The sequence below is a fragment of the Nelumbo lutea genome, chromosome 5, assembly GCF_056320005.1.
Source record: "Nelumbo lutea isolate HS-2025 chromosome 5, American lotus-T2T, whole genome shotgun sequence".
NCBI lineage: Eukaryota > Viridiplantae > Streptophyta > Magnoliopsida > Proteales > Nelumbonaceae > Nelumbo > Nelumbo lutea.
Window position 1 is genome coordinate 77,840,611 of NC_142688.1, and position 18,133 is coordinate 77,858,743.

An 18,133-nucleotide genomic window follows, 5' to 3' on the forward strand; every position below is an offset into this window, starting at 1 on the left:
TGCTGGTTCTTCTACTTGTTCCCCCTTCACTGCACTTCTCCAATGTTCTAACCTGGCAGGATCTTTTTTTTTTTTTTTTAACAATAACAATTTCATTAATTCACCAAAGAGGTTACATAAGGAAGACAAATACACTTATCTTCCAAGTACAATCAAGAAAACAAAAGAATAGGTAGAGACAAAAATTTACAACTTAGCCCAAAACATTGAATCCTTTTTGCCCTTTGTTTAGCTAAACCATCAGCTAGAGAATTGGCTGATCTTTTGACCCAGCACATTTTAACTTCCATCTCCCGCACCAGCCACTCAAATTTCCTCCTCTGATTACTGTACCTCCATAAGCCATTGCTGTCTGCCTTCAGCCACCCTATCACCACCTCCGAATCCCCTTCAATTAAGAGTTTTCTGATGTTCATCTCCTTGGCTTTCCGGACTCCTTCCATAACTACAAAGATCTCAGCTCTAAGGGAGTCACCCACTCCAATTGGGCCTGAGAACAAGGCAAAAATGACCCCATTCTCATCCCTAAAGACACCCCCAATCCCTGATGACACACTCATTACTGACTTGGTCTGTATGCACTTTGCTATTTCACCCCACTTCCTCAACATGCCATCCACTGTGTAACCTGTGAATAGTTGAAAAGATTTCAGCCACTGTACAGCCCTAAAATAAATGATAGCCTTTAGTTCTTCCACCCCTCGCTCAGCCGCTGAGAATATCCTGAGGTTTCTTTCTTCCCATATTGTCCAACATACTGCAGCCCTCAAACCTCTCCACATAGTCCTTCCCCTTTTCCTATGCCACCTAAAGATAGAAGGGGGAAAAAGGCCATGCAGATCTGATGGAGGGTTCCATCTACACCCAAAGAGGGAAAAGCCCATTCCGAAATTGACCTTGCAAAATGGCAAGACACCAGTAGGTGAAAACCAGTCTCCCCATCCGCTTTACATAGAGCACACCAATGGGGTGACAAGCAAGTATTGGGTCGCTTCTTTTGGAGTAGATCACCACTGTTGAATCTTTCCAGATAGGCTTCCCAACAAAAACTACCAACCCTAAGAGGGATTGCTCTGCACCAAACCTCATCAACAGGGAAAGGGGGGGTTACAGGACTGGAGAACTAGCTTAGGACTTTGAAAAAGGAAGCACAAGAAAAGAAGCCAGTGGGGGTAGGGGTCCAAATTCTAGAGTCCACCCTTGTGGGGTCTAAGACAATATTATCAAGAAGTTCAAGAAGGCTCGAAATATTAGCAAAGTCTGAATCCCTCAAGGCCCTTCTGAGACCCAAATTCCACCCAAGCCCAGAATTAGAAGAGGACGGGGTAATGAAGGATGAAACTGGCTCATTTTTAAGATCAAATAGAGCATACAAAGAAGGAAATTGATCCTTAAGAGGGGCATTCCCCACCCAAGTTTGTTCCTAGAATTTTATGGAGTTAACGGAATTCAGATCATACCTAATATTGGGGGAGAATACTAGAAGCAGGTCGTGAATGGATTTCCAAGGAGAAAAGTTTGTGGTCCTAGCTTTGATTCCAGCATCCCAACCATTGTGCTCTAGCCCATGTATACTTGCCACTATTCTAGCCCATAGCTTCTCCTTCTCCAAGGGAAACCTCCACAACCACTTCCCTAGAAGAGCCATATTCCTTCTCCTAACATTCCCGAGCCCCAAACCACCACAAATTTTACTCCTAGACACTACCCCCCAGCTGACTCTATGATCCCTCTTCTCCTCTCCCGGCTCCCACAAGAAACCTCTCATCAACTTCTCCAACCTGTTAGATACCTTCACTGGGATTTTGAACACAGACAGGAAGTAGATGGGTAAATTAGCAAGCGTAGACTTAATCAGTGTAACTCTTCCACCAAGAGAGGTAATTCTTTTTTCCAAGAGACCAATCTTTTTTCAAACCTTTCCAGCACTGGGTTCCAAAAGCTCTCCCTCGTAGGGTTGTCACCTAATGGTAACCTTAAGTAATTCAATGGCCACCCTAACACTTCACACCCCAACACTTCTGCACTCTCCCTAATCTCTCCCTCCTCCATATTCACCCCTACTATACAACTTTTCCCAAAGTTCACCTTCAAGTTAGACATTTGCTCAAACAGTTGTATCACCAACTTCAAGTTCCTAATAAAGCTCACATTGCCACCTTCACAGAATAGAACCGTATCATTAGCAAATTATAAGTGAGTGAGGGGGGTTTCCGTCCTCTCGACTCTCCAACCTAATAATGACAATTCCGGACACAGTCCATGATCCAATTGCACCATCTACCATCAAACCCAAATTTGATCAAAACTTTCCTCAATAATTCCAGTCCACCAAGTCATAAGCATTTTGCAAGTCCAACTTACAGACCACTCCCTTCTTTTTAGCCTTCTTAAAGTTCTCCACTCTCATTAGCAATTAAGATTTGATCAATGATCCGTCTTCCACTCACAAAAGCTCCTTGATTTTGTGTGGTGATGTCTGGCAAAACCTCCTTCAACGTCAATGACAACACCTTAGCAATGATCTTGTACAGGCTATTAACCAAGCTAATTGGCCTAAAGTCCTTCGAGTGGGAGGCATCTTTCTTTTTTGGAATCAGAGCTATAAATGTAGAGTTCACACCTAGATTGATAATTCCTCTCCTGAAAAACTCCTCAAACGCCAACAAAAGATCATCTTTCAAAATATCCCAACAGTCCTGATAAAAATCCATTGTTAACCCACCCATTTCTATCCATAGAAAACACAGCCTCCTTAATCTCTTCCAAATCAAATCTTCTTTCCAACCTTCTCCTGTTCTCCACCCCTACATCTAGCCAATCGAAACCTTCTACCCACACCCTTCAACTTACCGGCCTTCTTAGAATGGATTTAAAGTGCTCCACACAAGCCCCAGCTATCTCCTCTTATTGTGTTAAGTCAACTCCACCTACTACCAATTTGGAGATAAAGTTCCTCCTCCTTCCATCCGCCAAAGAGTGAAAATACCTAGTGTTTCTATCTCCCTCCTGCAACCAAATACACCGAGATTTTTGCCTCCAGCTTATTTCCTCCTTATGCAGGCAATCCTCTAACTATCTTCCCAAGCCTCCCCTGAGTTCCTTATCTTCCTCTCCAAACTCTACTCTTTCTTCTTTAGAGTCAATGTTTTCAAGTTGGTCCATCAGCACTTTCTTTCTTTCTTTTACCCTCCCAAACTCCAAAAGATTCCACTCCTTGACCTTTGCTTTCACAAACTGTAGTTTCTTATGGAATCTTATCCCCTCCCAATCCACCATTGGGTTACAGTCATACCATCACTCCCTTACTTTATTGGTAAACCCAAGGTGGAGTACCACATGTTTTCAAATCTAGATGGGGCGGGTCCTCCACTCCTTTCCTCCTTACAAATCACTATGGGCCAATGGTCCGAGGTCACCCTTGGGAGAGCTCTCGAAGCCAAATTTCCCCAATGTTCTTCCCAATCCAAAGAGAACAAGAATCTATCCAACTTAGAGCAGATGGGACTAGATTGGAGATTTGGCCATGTAAATGTTTTGTGGGCTAAAGGAATCTCTTTAAGATCAAAGACATCCACAAACTTGTTAAACTTCCGCATGCTTTTCGTCACCCTCTGATTAATCTTATTGGTTTCCTCAGAGTATCTAATCACATTAAAGTCCCCACCCACACACCATGGCCCATCCCACAGCACTCTAACATCAGCCAATTCCTCCCACAACTCCTTTCTCTCCCTGTAGTCATTTGGTCCATATACATTTGTGAGCACCCATACATAACCATCCTCTTGTTGCTTAAACTTCATGGAAACCGAATACTTCCCAATCAACTCCTCCAAGCCTTCAACCGCATCCCTCTTCCACATTGTTACAATCCCCTCGAAGCACCCCACGAAGGAGCAACCACCCAGCTAATCCCCTTGGCTTTCCATACACTCCTCGCCCAACTATTATTAAACTCCATTCTCTTGGACTCCTGTAACAGAACAATATCTGGGTCATACCAACTTATCACCTCTTTTATTGTTGTTTTTTTTCTTGCACTCCCTACTCCCCACACATTCCAACTAAGTATCTTCATTTCCACTTCTTTCTTGACTCCCTCTACCTACCCACTACTTTCCCCCTTTTCTTTCATCTCCTGTTGCCCCGAACTTCTTATCCCCTTCTACATCTCTTTTCAGTCTCTCTACTTCACTTAGCTTCCTCTTCTTTGTTTTTATCTCCTTCTTCCTCTTCTGTAGACCTTTCAGCACATTCAAATCTTCTAGCTTATACCCCATCTTCCCCACAAATTCTGCCATCATGCCCTCTTTCACCAAATCCTCCACCCCTATCCTTCCTGCACTTTCCCCTCCAACTCTGCCCCCTGCCCTTCCCTCCTCACCTCTGGTTCCACCCTTCTTCTCTCCTCTCCAACCATGTTCTCTCCCCACATTCCTCTCCCACTCTACCCTCCTTCCTTTCCTTCCTCTCCACTAACCCCTCCCCTCTTCCTTCCTCCCCACCCCTCCTCCAAGTCAGAATTCCTTCAACTTCACTAAACACTCTTTCAATGATTTCCCACACTTTTCGTTCCTATACCTCCCTTTGCGCTCCTCCCCACAATCCTTCACTTCCTTCTCCACTACCTCGGACAACCCACCATCTATCTTGGCTGCAGATTCATGGGCTACAGTACATGGCGCCGGGATGGAATCTGGAACCAAAGACACAGGAGACACATTAGTAGCACAAACCAAATTCACTTTGTTACTTGGGATTGATAGAAATGTTGGAAAAGGACTATTCCCGACCTCCCTCTCTTGTTCCAGAGGTTGGTAAACGTCTGTATCCCTGAGTTGGTTGGAAAGTACTTATGTCCTTTGGTCACACTGGTGATCTCTCCTCTCTACCCCTGAATCACCCCTAGGAGGTGTGTTCTTGCTCTGCTTCAGGTTCTCCCGATTCGCCCCTTCTGTTGTGCCTTGCACACTGGAGTCTTGGAGATGAATTAGTCTGGTTACAACCTTCACCCTGAAATAAGCTTGCAATATTCCACCCATCCATGTCACCTCCGGCATAGCCACCTTCGTCGTTTACACTGCCCACGTTGGTACCATCATCTGAGCTTTCGTCCAAATCTTCATCTTCCTCACTGCATTGCGCCTAGCCTTCATCCGCCTCTTCCCTTTCTTCTGCTCTTTCCCTTGCATATCTTGGACTCGGCCTGTCTAAGGAGCGTCACAGGGAGCTAACCTCCTCACAGTTCTGGCGGGGTACCCATTGAAAGTTCCCCTTCTCCAACTTCTGTTGTTGTAGACGTCCCCCATCCATTCTCGCCATTTGGGACGAAGATATACCAATTCCACTGTCTAGTAATGGTCTATGTTGTGTCTCCTTACCCCAACCCACGTGACAACTTAAGTTATCACGTGGGTCATTCGAAAAAGACCTGTGTTCGGTATTAGGCCCGCTCGACCCGCCCGCGTGGCCACTTAAGTTGTCACGTGGGCCCTTAAATGAGTGGCCCGGTTCACTTTCCAACCCACCCACGTGACTTTTTAAGTTGTCACGTGGCTCCTTCCAAATTTGTCCCGGTTTAAACTTCAGCCCACCTAACCCACCCACCACCTTCACCGGCTCGGACCAAGCCATTTTGCTCCAAGAAGCAATCTGCTTCTTTGTCATGTCAGCATAAGATGAAGAGCCCGCCCTAATTTTGTTTAATTCAAACCCATTTGAATTAATTTCCTTAAATAGGTTGCCTACCGTTTGGCTTTCCCCAGCCGACGCAATAACCCCAGATTTAACCTTCATCTGCTCCACCTTTTCACCGCCCTCCTTCCCTCCACGTGTCCACCACCCTGCCATCTCATCATCTTCAACCTTAGGACCTCCTTCCCACCACAACCGTTCGACTTCTGAAGCCACCCACACCTTGTACCCGGCTTCATCCGAACATATATCAAAGAACCTCAGCAAGTTCTCGTGTCTAACACCAGCAACCTGTAACTCCACTGCACTCAGGTTACGTCTATCAGCCTTCACTAAAACACCTCCCAGGCTCTGCACTATATACTCAAAAACAGGGTCCCGCCATAGGTGAAATGGAAGGCCTATTAGCTTCAGCCAAACACACCTATCTTGAACTTCGACTTCATTGCAGATTGGGCTCCAGTTCTGAACCCGTATCAGACCTCCATCCACCACAACTGCTTTGAAGTTTAGTTCCTGGTTGCCTACATCAAGCACAGCTTTCGTCTCCGCAAAAGGGAACAGCATTGCTTCATTCCCAGCACCTATCTCTCCTGCAACTGTACTCAGAACCTTCTTCCAACCTGTCACCCCTTTATCAGCCACTAACACCATTCTTTTCTTCCATTCCTCCTTCCCCACTCCTACCAATATTCTTCGATGAATAGAAGAGCAAGCAACCACCATTTCAGGACTCAAATGAACTTGCACTTCTACACTTCCAGAGGTACCAATCGATGCTGCCTCCTCCTGAGTTTTTTGACTCTGGTCTTCAAGCTTTTGGCCAGTTGCCTTCCCTCCATCCACTCCCTTCTCTTCTGAAGCTACAAGGTAAGACTGCAGCACCTGCACAAAAGCCATCCACCCTTTCTGCAATCTCCCTTCCGGCACACAAAGCATTTGTTTTCCATTTGTTCCAAAAAACTCCACCACAGTGACGAACCACCCCTTCTCGTTTCTATTCAGTTCTGTTTCATATCTCTTGCCTGGAACTGACATGGAGTTTTTCCAACCATTCACCTTACCAGAGTTGATAGCCCCATCTACGAAACCTTTCATCCATGCTATAAGCTCCTTTGACACCAACACTGTCACCCTGTTATTCTCTCTGATTTTCAGTACAACCTTGCCTTTGGTCCTTTCCTCTTCGAACTTGAACATCTTGGCTTCGATCGACACCTCAGACCTCCATCTTCCTACTGCTCTGAAACCTCTCTCGCCCTCCATAATCATCTCCAAGACGTATGTGGTTTGGTTGTTTACTGCTGTAAATTTCAGCAGACAGAGGGTTTAAAGGGAGTGATTTTGGGGTAAGTTTTATGTTGGTTTCTGGTTTTCTGCAGAAAATTGCAGCAGTTGGAGGGTTAGTTTTCTTCTGTAAAACCATAACAAATTGCAGCAGACATGGTGGTTCCTAGTAGAGGTTTCAGAGTTGGTTTGGTCACTTGGTGTAAGTTTTCTGCTGCAAATTACAGCAGTTGGGAGGATTGGGAGAGGTATTCTTGGGACTGGTTTACTACAATAAGGGATTTTTGCCACTGCTATCCTCTGGTTTATTTGGGAAGAAAGAAATAACAAAACCTTTCAAGGAATTGAAAGATCCACGGAATAAGTGATTGACAGCATAACTATTAAGATTATACACTAGTTGAAAACACTTGAGATATTCCAAGATTACTCGGTTGAGGACATTCATACTTTCTTAGAGGCTGGATGCCACTCTTCTCTAGAGTTGGGGGAGCTTTCAACGATAGGGAGGGGAGACTGATTGCACTATATTCTGGACCAATAGGTGTGGGTGACTCGCTAAAAGCTTTAGTACTGGCTTTACTTCAAGGCTTGAGGCTGGTTAAGCAATGGGGACTGCAAAACTTTGAGGTTGAAGGAGATTCTAAGTTACTATTAGGCTGGATGCAAACAAAAGACAACAAATGAGGGAAACTTTCTGCTTAGCAAGGGAAGCAGGGGCAATCTTCAAATGGTCCAGGAGATATGACAATTATCGTTCAATGGGAAAGGAGGTCAGCAAATGGGTTAGCTACAAAAGGACAGGAGATTAATAAGTGAAAGCAAGTTTCTTCATTAGCCTTACACATAGCACACCAATGTGAGAATAAGCACCAATTAATTCTTTTCCTTTGGGGTAAATCGCAAGTATTCATTCTTTCCAGGAAGACTTCACAACAAAAAACCTCCTACTCTTGGAGGGATAGGATTACCCAAACCTCCTTTACAGAAATGGTACCCCCAAAGAGTCGAAAGGTTGAATAAGGGCCTTGGAGAAGAAGCACAAGAAAAGGCACCAAAGGAGGATAGGGTCCAAATACGACTGTTAGGTTTTGAGGAATCCCAGTAAACCCCATTAAGGATATGAAGAAAGTAAAAAATTCACCAATTTTAGAACCCCTCACACCCCTCCTCAAACCCAAATCCCAATCAAAACCATTTCTTGAGCTTGATGGGACCAAGAAAGAGAACACAGGTTTATCTTTATATCTTTCAAAGAGAGACTAGCCACCCAAACCAGTTCCCAAAATTTTATAAGTTTATCAGAATATAGGTCATACTTAACAAAAGGTAGGAAAGATGGGAGGATAACATGGATGGCCTTCCAAGGAGAGGCTCTAGTAGCCCTGTCGGTATTCCAACATCCCAACTGTTAGCTTCAAGCCCATGAATGCCAATCACTATCTCAGCCCAAAGCTTGTCCTTATCCACAAGTAGCCTCCAAAGCCACTTTCCTAGCAAAGCCACATTCCTTTTCTGTAAATTTCCTAGACCTAACCCACCAAACTTCTTGCATCTACTCACCATTTCCCAACTAACTCTACGGTCCTTTTTCTCCTCCCTTGGTTCCCACAAGAAGTCCCTCATCAACTTTTCCAATTATCTACTCACTCATCAGAATCTTAAAATCAGACATAAAATACATAGGAAAATTGGCCAACATAGCTTTTATTAGTGTGATCTTTCCCCCTAAAGACAAATAGCTTTTCTTCCAAGATGAAAGTCTCTTGACAAGTCTTTTTACTACAAGATCCCAAAATTTGCTCTTTTTTTGAATTATTCCGCAAAGTAAGCCCTTAAATACTTCGGCAGCCATTATGACACCTCACAACCCAAAATATTTGCATACTCCAGCATCTCCCCTTCTTCCATATTAGCACCCACAATATAACCTTTATCAAAATTCATCTGAAGGTTGGAAATTAACTCAAACTGATATACTGTCAACTTAAGATTCCTAATCCAATTTCTATTTCCTCCTTCACAAAAAAAAGCAAAGTATCATCTGCAAATTGTAAGTGTGTAATTGGAACACTGCCATAACCAACCTTCAAGCCCCTCAACAACTCTTGTGAGTCTACCCTAGACGTAAGCATTCCAAGGACCTCAACGATTAGAGTGAATAGAAAAAGAGATAAGGAATCTCTTTGTCTAATCCCTCTTAAGGCCATGAAGAAATCCACCACAGTTTCATTCACAAGGAGTAATAACAAGTCTTAACACATCCTCTTATCCATTTACACCATCTTTCCCCAAATCCAAAACTCCTCAAAACCTCTAACAAAAAGGACCAATCCACCATGTCATAAGCTTTCTTCAAATCCAATTTACAAACAAAGCTTTTCTTTCCAACTCTTTTGAAATCCTCCACACATTCATTAGAAATTAGGATTTGGTCAGCGATTTCCCTACCCCTTACAAAAGCACCCTGATTTGGAGAGATGATGAAAGGGAGAGCAATCATAATCCTCAAAGATAAGACCTTAGCTAGAATTTTATAGAGACTATTTACCAAGATAATGGGTCTAAACTCACGAGGATTTGTTGCATCACTTTTCTTTGGCACCAACGCAATGAAAGTTGAATTAAGGCCAAGATTAATTACTCTTCTTTCATAAAATTCCTCAAACACTCCCGATGGATCTTTCAAAATGTCTCAATAATCTTGGTAGAAGACCATTATGAAACCATCCGATTTTGGTGCTTCGCATCTATCCATTGAGAAAATAGCCTCCCTAATTTCCTCTTGCTCAAATCTCCCCTCCTAGTTCTTCATTTCACTTGGGATCCTCACCCAATCAAGCCACTCAGCCACACTCTTTCCTTCAAAATCCTTCAAAGGCATGCGCCTTCAAAGGCACGCCTAGGTGCACAAGCGAGGCACATTTTAGGGTATGTGCCTTGCCTAGGTCCTAACCTAGCACTTTTAGAAGGCGCATGCCTGGTGTGCCTAGGCATGCACCTTGTGCTTCAGCCCAGGCACGCGCCTCTTGAAAATATATGCATTGTTTTTGGGGGCTCCACCCCTGGATCCCCAACCAAGCCCCTCGAGGCAAGCCCAAACAAGTCCATATCAAGGTCTTAAATTCTCAATCCCTATTAAAAAAAAAAGGTTTAATAGCTTTAAGTGTCTTTTAAAACCATCTTTCATTAGGATGAACGAATGAATGAGCAACAGTAGCAAATATGTTTACATGCTTGAATATTTTTTATATGTTATGGTTGACTTTATTTTTAAACTTTCATTTTAAATATGCATTACATGTTATGTTTATGTATTTTAATTTGAGATAATAGGCTTTAAGAGCATTCATTTTAAAACTTAAGTTTATATTTTTAATTAATAATGTGTTTAATATTTTCAATATTTAGCATTTTTTAGAATTTTTTGCATTTTTGTGCCTTACTTCAAAAAGGCATGCATCTCACCTTGTGCCTTGGGCGCAAAATGGCCCTTGCGCTTTTTTTGTGCCTTGCACTTTTAAAACACTGAACTCTATAGAAACATTTTGCTCTAGTGGCGAAAATAAATTCAATCCACATTCTCTTACCTGTTGTTACTACATGAGATTGGCCTCTTTATCATTTGGATGTTGAAAACTCCTTCCTATATTATGATTCATAGGAAGAAGTTTATAAACAACCTCTAATTAAGTCAGTAGAAGAGAAGTTCTTGAAAAGCTGCAAAGCTTTCAACCAATGTATAATCTTGTTGGTAATGCCCTCAAAAAGTGCTTCCTTGGATTTTTCTTGCCCTTGTAAAATCCTGTTATTTCTTTCTTCCCAAACCGACCATAGGACTACTGCTCTTATTGTTCTGCACATCACCCTACCCCTCATCTTTGGTTGTTGGAAGAAGCTAGAGTCAAAAAAGTTCACCACACACAAGGGAGGATTCCACCTACATCCAAAGAGAGAGAAGAACCATTCTAGATATAAGATACAAAAGGACAAGAGATTAATAGATGAATCTCGCGGTCTCACCACTCAAACAAAGGATACAAACATGTGAGAAAAGGCACCAGTTTGGCTTTTTTTAATTTAAGCATGTCCATATTATTGACCTTTTGGAGAACCGCTTCCCAAAAGAAAGCCTGAAACCTTTGGTGGAACAGGAGTACACCACAATAGCAAACTAAAGTAATGCATTGAAAAATAAAGAGCAAGAGAAGAAACCGAAGGACTCTGACCAAATTCTATTATCTAGGCAAGACTGATCTAGGAAAACTAAACTTAAAAAGGAGAACAACTCATCTCCAAAAGCCACTTCTAAGTCCCTCAACCCTCTTTTCAGGCCTAGATCCAAAAAACCCTTAGACATACGTAAGGAGGAAATAACCTTGAATTTATTTAAAGAAAGAGAATACATAACTCGGAACTTATTCTTAAGGAGAGTGCTTCCAATTTAAATATCCTCCCAAAACAGAATTTTGTTATCTGAGCAAGCATCATATCTGATGAAAGGTTGAAAGGAAGACTGACTCCAACAATGACTTTCCAAGGGGAGAAATGAGAAGCCCTAGGGTCGATACTAGCATACCATCCATTTTCCACCATTCCATGAATACTTACTACCACCAAATGCCACAAACTATCATGCTCAAAGAGAAATCTCCATAGCCACTTCCCTAACAAGGCTAAGTTTCTTAATATGATATTACCAATGCCTAAGCCCCCATGTTCCCTTTTCTTGGAAACTACTTCCCACTTCACTAGATGGTCCTTTTTCGAGTCCCTTGGCTCCCAAAGAAAATCTCTCATAAGCTTTTCAATCTGATTTGCAACCTTGACAGGTAGATTGAAAGTGGACAAGAAACACACACCATAGATTGACCAAAGTAGACTTGATTAATGTGATTCTACCCTCTAGTGATATGTAATTTCTCTTCCACCCTACCAACCTCTTTGTGAATCTTTCCAAAACTGGGTACCAAAATATGTAAAACCAGTATCTATCTTTTATTTGTACTTTTCATCTAACCAACAAAAAAAATGATACAACTTACTAGAAAAAAAAAATAGTAGTAGAATCCCCATAACCAGCACTACTTGTCAAAAGTTCACATAGAAATTTTCTTAGCAATAATAAAATTGAAATGAAGACAGCAGTTTAGGTTTCATGAACTCACAGTCCCTTCAAGCATTTTCAGTAATGCCTGTTGAACACCTTCACCAGATACATCTCTGCTAATGTTTAAGCTCTCAGCCTGCAAAAACCTTAACAATGATGTATGTGGCCAATACATAAATCAATGCATTCTACCAATATTCCAAAAAGAATAAAGAAAGAAAAATAAATGACCTTCTTAGTGATCTTATCAACTTCATCAATGTAGACAATTCCTTGCTGAGCTGCTTGCACATTGAATTCAGCAACCTGAAGCCATATTTAAGAGAAGAAGAAACTGCATTAGTAGTTATTGACAGTAACTAAGCAGCATAAACAACCCAGGATAAAAATGAAGAGTTCTCATCTAGGAAGCAAAAGACAGTGAGGAGTTCAAATCATCTGGAGCCAGATTTTATTAAAATAAATTTTGATGGCAGCAGCTTTGGCAACCCAGGACTCTCATGTATAGGAGGGGTCCTTAGTAGCTAAAAAGGAGAGATCTGTACTTTGTTCTCAGGACCAATAGGGGTTGGAGACTCCACGAGAGCATAACTGATGGCAGCAATGTATGGGATGCAAAAGGCTATGGAATTGGGGGTTGGAAAAACTTGCTATTGATGGAGAATCAAAGACTGTGATAAGTTGGTTGCTGTATTCAGAGGAAGTCTTGTGGGAGTTCAGAAATGAAATTAAAAAAACTAAGTGGTTTCACAAGGGGCATGCAATTGAAGTTTCACTCCTTGAACTTGTCTTAATTGGATCGAAAGCATATGCATCTGAAGGCTGTTAGTCTCTGTTAGTTTTGTTTGTTTCTATCATTTGTTTTGTATTTTGGGTGATACCTCAGCACCTATTACCTTGTGCCTTTCTCCAATTAATGAATTTTCTTCTTTCTTTTATCTTCAAAAAAAAAAAGATTCAGTGGGTTCATAGATCAGTAAACAACATAGCAGACAATCTTACAAAACAGGGCACACTTAGAGACCACCTTTTCTGGGCTACATTATAAACTATTTGGGGGAAAACTTAAGGGTTCGGGTTGAACTTCTTTTCTGTTGATTTACTCATAGAGTTCTGTTTGCTTATTGGTTATGTTGTAAGTTTCTTATTGGTTAGCTGAGGCTAACTTTTTTTGAGTGTGCACTTATCAAAAAAAAACAAAAAAACAAACTATTTTTGAGTGTACTCTTGAAAAAATTTAATAAAATTCTCCCTTATTTATAAAAGAAAAAATGAAAGGTCAGTTTTGAACTTTTAATTCAATGAAAGGATATGTTCCAAAAACACAATTGGAAGTTTTGTGATAATGTCTATCACATTCTTGCACCCAGTGTCAGCAAAAGACCAAGAGTATATTCATAAATGAAAATGAGAATAATTGCGGACCCCAAGCCTCAAGAAAAAACCATGAAATAGAAAAGAAAATGCAATTGAGGAGCTTTTGCGTACTTTTCTATGTTCTTTTAATTTTAGTGCCCATTGGGAGGGCTTTCACATAGTGGCTTTTGGCTTAGTAAGGTGAGCCTCATCTAGGCAGCCTATAAGCAATGTTTGGTGAAGAACTCGAAAAGCCTAAATTAGATGTATTTCAGCCAAAAAATGGCTTTTCCAGAAAGTTTGTTTTAGTGGCTCAACCAAAGAAGCTCAACAAAAGTAACTTGACAAAAGCTTCAGCCCTTCCAAATAGGGATGCAAACAGATTGGATCGGATTTAAATCAGGGTATATCTGAATCCGATTCAATACTATAAACTGTAAATCTGATCCTATACGAAGATCCGGATCTCACAAACATTGATTTGAATTCGAATCTGACAAGGATGTCAGATATCCAAATTTGATATATATATATATATATATATATATATATATATCAGGTTGGATCCTTTCAAATCGGATAGGGGGCAATCCGACTTTGATCCGATTTTTAATTGGACCCCATTATCCGATCCAATCTGATCCGAAAATCCAAAATGGGGATATCCAAATCCAACAAAATGGGTCGGACTTCGGATTGGATCGAATCATTTACCAATCAGGCCCTTGATAAAATATTTTACCAATCAAAATAAAAATGCACAGCCCTCATGAGGCTACCTTGTAGAATTGGCAGATCTAGGAATCCAATACGGGGCCTATCTCCCACCCATCTCAATGGATCTATTTTGAAGGTCGTGCACTGGTAAGTCCCTATATAAATGATAAAAGCTTTGTTCTCATGAATTGATTTGAGAGCCCATAATTAAAGAATGGATATGGCACTGAATAGAGCAGAATGGCGGAAAGGATTCATATACCAACCCCATATAGTTAGGACAAGACTAAGTTGAGATGAGTTAAGTTGAGTTCACTTCTCATGCAATCCCTTGTGCCAAATGATCCAACATATACCAGGATCACCACACCTCCATTATCCTTGAAATAATCCTCCACTTCTCTACACATTTATTTATCAAGAATCTTTCTTGGATACCAAGTAAATAGATAGATATGCTACCATCTCCTTTTTTCTCTATTCTATGGTAGATAAATTCATTATTATTAATAGTCAACAACAGTCGATTGTACTGCAATGATGGGAGCACCTTAAGGATTAAGGTATGGAACAAGGATCATTTCACAATATTAGAGGAAAGGAAGCTGAATCTTATGACTCGAATTGAGAAATTGGATGAGAGTCAGTCTAATCTTAATGAGGAAGAAAGAGGAGTAAGGTGAAACTTGAAGAAGGAATTGGAAGAAGTGCTTTATAAAAGGAAGAGATCAGTTGGAGGTAGAAGGCAAGATATAGATGGATCAAGGAGGGGATGGGAATACTATGTTTTTCCATGCATTAGCAAAAGAAAGAAGGAAAAATTTTGTGGCCAAACTAGAGGTGGGTGGGAAGTCTTAACTAATCAATAAGAGATAGCTAGGATTTTTGTGGACCATTTTAAGTCTATTTTTAGAAGGCAGTTCAATGAAAGGATAAGAATGGAAGGACTGGAATCGCCAAATTTGGGTAATGATACAGTTAGATGGTAGGAGAGAAACTTTGAAGAAGAAAAAATAAGGAAAGCAGTTTTCTCAATGGATAGATCTAGGCCCCTGGTCTGCACAGTTTTACCATGGCTTTCTATCAAGATTGATGGGATGTGGTGAAGGATGACTCACGTGAGGTGTTCTTTGAGTTTTCAGATAGCCCACGTTGTAAGCTTGGGGATCAACACCATATTCCTAGCTTTGATACGTAAAAGGCCCAATACTAGTCACCCAAAGGATTTCAAGCCCATCAATCTAGTGATTTGTATTTCAGGTCCTATCCTTGAGAAGGACAAGGAGTAAAGATTTTGTCTGTAAAGATTTGGAGAAGGCATACAATTTGGTAGACTGAACTTTCCTTATTCAAGTTCTGAAAATCTATGGCCTTGGAGATAGGTGGTGTGAGTTGGCTGCCTACAATCTTGCCACTACTCCGTTTTGGTTAATGGGACAGTCAATGATTTCTTCCCTATTTGTAGAGGCTTAAGACAAGGGAACCCTTTCACCCTTCCTTTTTACCTGTATATATGATGTGTTCAACAGGTTAATCTGCAAAGCTGATCGGGAAGGGGATTTTAAAGGCTGGAGAGTGGGAAGGAATAACATTGCAGTCACCCACCTTCAATTTGCAGATGATATAATAATTTTCTGCGAAGGTGCAACCTTACAAAGGTGAGAAATTTGAAAGCTGTTATTAAGAGTTTCAAATTGTTATCAAATTTAAAAACAAATTTGGAGAAGAGCTGCATTGCAAGATTGCAGGAATCAATTTGAAGGGGAATTAGACTCAATAGCTAATTGCTTAGAGTGTTCTACCCCTAGTTGGACCTTAACTTATTTAGACATCCCATTAGGTACAAACCCAAAAGAAAGTAGTTTTTGGATTCCAATGTTAGAAAGGTGTGCCAAGAAGCTAGTGGCGTGAAAGAGGAATTACACCTCCTCAGGGGCAACAATTTCCTGGATAAAATTTACTCTTGCTAACCTACCGGGTTTTTTATTCTTTTTTTATCAGCAACACAAATGATTTCATTAAAAATAGAGAAAATAATTACAAGAGGTTGTGGGAAAAGAGAAAAAAATCAGCTTTAGAAACCATCCAAAGAATTACAATTGAGCCCAATACAAGGAAGTTGATTGTACCCCTTGCTTAGCTAAACCATCTTCCAGACTGTCAGCAGTTCTCCTAACCCATTCAACTTGGAATTGTCATGTCATTTTACAGCCATTTAAATCGCTTGAGTTCAATTATTAGACGCCATGACACCTCCTCCCCATTCAGCCAGTTCACAACAGTTCTCAAATCATCCTCAATGAGCAGTCTATCAATACCAAAACCTTCTCAACCCCATATACTGAAGCCAATAGCTCTGATGTAACCACATCACCTTGTTCAGACTATGATATTTCCTTCCTCATCACTAATGACCCCTCCTATGCCTAAGCGGCCCAGATTGCCCACACAACTTCCATCAAAATTCAGTTTCTTCCAGCCACAATTTTGGGGTGACCAATCAACTATTTTCTGTTTTTATGGGCAATGAGGCAGCAATTACACCCCAAGACCTGAAGAAGTCCTCAACTTTAAAATCTGAGAAAAGTTTCAGACTTTTAGCCCAGTGTACCACTCTTAGAGTTATGACTTCTACCAAAGCTTCCTTATTTCTTTCTTTTATCTTCAAAAATTCTTGAGTTCCTTTCCTCCCAAACAGTCCAAAGCACCACTGCTCTAGTACATCTCCCCAAAATCCTGCCCCTCCTTTTAGTACAGCTAAAAACAATAGGGCTAAACAATCCTTCCAAACTGCCAAGAGAAGACCATCTGCATCCAAAAGGAAAAGAAAACCAATTCCAGATAAGCTAACAAAAGGATAGGAGGTTAAGAAATGAAAAGCAGTCTCACCGTTTAACATACAAAGGAAGCACCAGCTGGGGGGGAAAACACCAGTTTGGTCTTTATCTTTGAAGTCAGTCAAATGTATTAATACAGCCACGAAACACTTCCCAACAGAAAACAATGATTTTTGGGAGTTAGGAAAACACCAAACTTCCTTGACTAGGAAAGGAGAAGGGGAGGTGGCTACCAGGGAGTTAAAGAAAGACTTGCATGAGAACAAACCATCAGGATTAAGGCCCCAAACCCTAGAATCTAAGCCACCTTCTCCCAGGAAGGAAGAGAGTGCTGGCCAAAAAAAAATCAAACACTAATTTACCCTAAAGACTGGAAAGAGCAAAAAGTAAAGGAAATCTCTCCCCCCCAGAGGGAAATCCCCAATCCACACATCCTCCCAAAACCTAACTTTTTGACCCGAAGCCAAATCATACCTGGCATGATTAAGGAAAGAAGGAAGAATCTCATGAATAGCCTTCCAAGGAGCGGACAGAGTATCTCTACGAAGATAACCAGCACCCCATCCATTGCTTGACATGCCATAAATACTTGCAACAACTTTGTGCCATAACCTCTCATTTTCTTTGGGCAACCTCCAAAGACATTTACTAAGCAAAGCCAGATTTTTCAACTCGACATTACAAATTCCCAAACCCCCTTTTGCCTTTAATTTCACCACTTTCTCCCATCTTACTAAATGGTCTTTCTTTCCTCCAGCTCCCAAATAAAATCTCTCATGATTTTTTCAACTTTCCTCACTACCTATTGAGGCATCCTAAACACTGACATGTGTACACTGGGAGGTTGGCAAGGGTGGACTTAATAAGTGTTAGTCTCCCGCTCGATAAAATATAGTTCCTCTTCCGCCCAGCTAACCTCTTCTCCACCCTCTCTCCCAGTAGGGTCCAAAAACTAACAGATCAAGGGTTGTCACCTAAGGGTAACCCTAAGTATTTCATAGGCCACTCTCCCCTCTCAACCTAAAGAATTTGCCATAGCCCTCAAGTCGTCTTCTTCTATGTTGATTCCAGCTATTAAACTCTTAGACCAGTCGTCTTCTTCTATGTTGATTCCAGCTATTAAACTCTT

The 18,133-nt window shown here is 41.2% G+C and overlaps 1 protein-coding gene across 1 annotated transcript in view; it reads right to left on the reverse strand.

Annotated features, from left to right (window-relative positions):
* The window catches only part of LOC148853006 (CLP protease regulatory subunit CLPX3, mitochondrial-like), a 44,969-nt gene that overhangs the window by 13,798 nt on the left and 13,038 nt on the right, over nt 1-18,133 (reverse strand). The window contains exons 6-7 of the mRNA XM_088944833.1: nt 12,326-12,400; nt 12,153-12,230 (exon numbers count right to left, since the gene is read on the reverse strand). Coding sequence (XP_088800959.1) covers nt 12,153-12,230; nt 12,326-12,400 — 153 coding nt within the window. The remainder of the gene's footprint in view (nt 1-12,152; nt 12,231-12,325; nt 12,401-18,133) is intronic.